This window comes from Otolemur garnettii, unplaced genomic scaffold (assembly GCF_000181295.1).
Source record: "Otolemur garnettii isolate 467f Iridium unplaced genomic scaffold, OtoGar3 scaffold00056, whole genome shotgun sequence".
Classification (NCBI taxonomy): Eukaryota; Metazoa; Chordata; class Mammalia; order Primates; family Galagidae; genus Otolemur; species Otolemur garnettii.
Window position 1 is genome coordinate 7,595,573 of NW_003852451.1, and position 3,461 is coordinate 7,599,033.

Here is a 3,461-nt window from a genome sequence, read left to right on the forward strand (position 1 = left end):
AAAAAAAAAAAAAAAAAGATCTAAGCAAAGGATTAGAGGGAAGGAGTTAATGCCAAATTGTAGGTTATTGTTGTGATCCCAGAACATCAACAAGACAATAAAACAGTTCACTCACAGCTTGCTTGATGGCTGGAATTGGTCCTATTCCCATAATGGAAGGGTCCACGCCAGCTTGTGACCAGGAAACTATCTGTGCTAATGGTGTAAGCCCACGCTTAACAGCTTCTGACTTCTTCATAAGAACCACAGCGGCCGCTCCATCGTTCATTCCTGTAAAATAGGAGTGACTAACTGCTGTACCGCTCACTAACCAGTTACATATCTGTGGCTACTTTATTTTCCACCTGAAGACATGAGTTGTATCTTGGCAAAGCCTTTGTTATAATTCACCAGACTTCACGTTAAGTCTGGCAATATGGTGTGAAATTAACCCCAGAACATTCCAACCAGAGAAATGGAACACTCAGGGAGGTTGAGGCAGGTGGATTCCCTGAGCTCAGAAGTTGGAAACCAGCCTGAGCAAGAACAAGACCCCCATCTCTACAACATAACTGGGCATTGTGGCAGGTTCCTATAGTTCTAGCTACTTGGGAGACTTGAGGGAAGAGGATTGCTTGAGCCCAAGAGTTTGAGGTTGCTGTGAGCTGTGATAATGCAACAGCACTCTACCCAAGATAGAATGAAACTCTTGTCTCAAAAAGAAAAAAAAAAAAGGCAAGGTTACAGCAATGGAGATGGGGAGGTTTTTAAGAAAATGAAGAAGCCCAGATCTCACCAAGAGGTATTGGAAGTTTCCAGTATTGGAAATAAGTACAAAGGTACACAAATGAGTTCCTTAATTTCCTTCATTTGAACGACTAATTGGAATGTGAAGGAGCAAAATCAGTTTCAGTATGGAATATGCCAATGAACAAATATAAAGAAAACCTTTTTCCTTAAACTGAGCTTTAACAATAATTTTTTATATAATCAAAATTTTGAAAAAGTAGTAGACCTTGCAAAAAACAGAATTTCCCCCAAAAATACTTGTCAGAAAAATCTAACCTGAGGCATTAGCTGAGGTTACTGTTCCTGTCCCATCTGTAAGAAAGTAAGGCTTTAGCTTGGACACAGCTTCTATGTTGCTCCCGTGGCGAGGAAACTCATCTGTTTTAACTTCAATAAGGCCTGAAAAATAGAAAACCAAATACCCAGATTAGTACAGAGGTGGAAATGAGTGTGCTAGGAATGATGTTCTTGCACACGAAATAGGATTCATATCTCAAAGTCTTGTACAGACCGGACATAAGAAACGTCAGTTATGGATAATGGAACTTGAATATTGTATATTAGCAAATGACCCAGAAAGAACCACCCTATGGAAAGGTGGATGTGAGATGCACACAGAAGCAACAGGAAGTAATGTAATGGGTGTTCAGTACTGAGAAGGGTTAGTCTATTCAGGGAGCAGGTCAGCTAATGCTCCCGTCTACTCATGAAACCTGCTGTATATACATAGCAGTCATGGACCTCCAGGATGAAGAATTTCCAGATGACCTGGTATGGTGGTCCACAAACAACCCTCCTACAAATTCATATATCAAAGACATAACCTTTGTGACTTCAGAAACATAACTAAGGTATAGTTTATAAACATTCTCATAATTCTTTTGAATGTTAACCTATAAGTAGGCTGATGTTTAAACCATTGTAATTTATATACTCACCTTTTCTAGAAGACACAAAAACTGGTACAATCTCTTTATCAAAATGACCGGCTTTCTGTGCACTCTCTGTCCTATTCTGAGACAGAACTGCAATCTTGTCCTGATCTTCTCTACTCACTTGCCATTTTTTGGCTACATTTTCAGCTGGAAAAGAGAAAAAAGATAAAAACCCAACATGTTAACAGACTGGCTTTTGTAAGTTCAAATTGTCCACATTTAACCAAGCATTTAGTACACACCGTAATAGGCTCACAGGTGTGCTAAGAGGCAATGGTCTCTGGGGTGGTCCTGCCTGCCCCTGGCAATGGATTTAGAAACATTACAAGCCACTCTTAGCCATTATCTTTCTTCCTTCTCTCCTTTCTACATAATTATAAACTTTTAGTTTAGTTTTGTTAGGTTTTTTTGTTAGTTTTTTGAGACAGAATCTCATCATGTCACCCTTGGTAGAGTGCTGTAGCGTCATAGCTCACAGCAACCTCCAACTCGGGCTTAAGTGATTCCCTTGCCTCAGGCTTCCAAATAGGTGGGAGTACAGGCACCTGCTACAATGCCCAGCTATTTTTAATTGCAGTTGTCATTGTTGTTTAGGTGGCTAGGGTTAGATTCGAACCCGCCAGTCTTGGTGTATGTGGCTGGCGCTATAACCACTGTGCTATGGGTGCAGAGCCGTTTGTGTTTTTGAGACAGAGGCTCACTCTGTTGCCCAGGCTAGAGAGAAATGGCATTAGCCTAGCTCATAAGCAACCTCAAACTCCTGGGCTCCAGCAAGCTTCTGTGCTCAAGCAATCCTCCTGCCTCAGCCTCCAGAGTAGCTGGGTCTACAGGGAGGAGCCATGGCACTTGGGCATATTTTTGTCCCTTTTTGCTTTAACATTTTCTTTCTGAAGCATTTGAAAGAAAATTGGAAATAACAAAGCCCTTTTCACCCTAAATTTTAATTTTGGTATACATTTCTAATTAACAAAGTTATTTTCTTACATAAGCACAGTTATGAATATCAGGAAATTAGACATGGATCCAAGTATTAATTATCTAATCCTTTATTCACTTCAAATTTCAAATTCTTGGATGCTGTCCCAAGAATATCCTTACAACTCCTTATTCAATCCAAGATGCATTGCATATAATCATCAACCTCTTTAGTTTCCCTTTATCTGTAACAGTTCTTCAGACTATCTTGGTGTTTTTGTTTTTCTGGGGGTTTTTGAGACAGAGTCTCACTCTGTTGCCAGGCTAGAGCACCATGGTGTCAGCCTACCTCACAGTAACCTCAGACTCTGGAGTTCAAGCAATTCTCGTGCCTCAGCCTCCCAAGTAGTTGAGACTATGGGCGCCTGCCATCATGCCCAGCTGCATTTTAATTTGTGAAGTACATTGTTACTTGATATAGAATTCTGGTTGACGGTTCAGCGCCTGCAGCTCAGAGGCTAGGGTGCCAGCCACACACACTGGAGCTAGCAGGTTCGAATCCAGCCCAGGCCTGCCAAACAGCAATGACAACTACAACCAATAGCTGGGCGTTGTGACAGGCGCCTGTAGTACCAGCTACATGGGAGTCTGAGGCAAGAGAATCACATAAGCCCAAGAGTTGGAGGTTGCTGTGAGCCATGACACCACAGCACTCTACCCAGGTTGATAGCTTGAGACTCTGTCTCAAAAAAAAAAAAAAAAAAAAGTTCTGACTGACAACTTTTTCCTTCAGTCCTTTTGTCTTCTGGCTTCCATTGCTTCCAATGAAATATCATCTGTCAT

General features: G+C 41.3%; 1 protein-coding gene across 1 annotated transcript in view; it reads right to left on the reverse strand.

Annotated features, from left to right (window-relative positions):
- Positions 1–3,461, reverse strand: part of ACAT2 (acetyl-CoA acetyltransferase 2) — a 16,642-nt gene that overhangs the window by 1,792 nt on the left and 11,389 nt on the right. The window contains exons 5-7 of the mRNA XM_003792398.3: positions 1,707–1,850; positions 1,045–1,167; positions 116–270 (exon numbers count right to left, since the gene is read on the reverse strand). Of these exons, the coding sequence (XP_003792446.1) occupies positions 116–270; positions 1,045–1,167; positions 1,707–1,850 (422 nt within the window). The remainder of the gene's footprint in view (positions 1–115; positions 271–1,044; positions 1,168–1,706; positions 1,851–3,461) is intronic.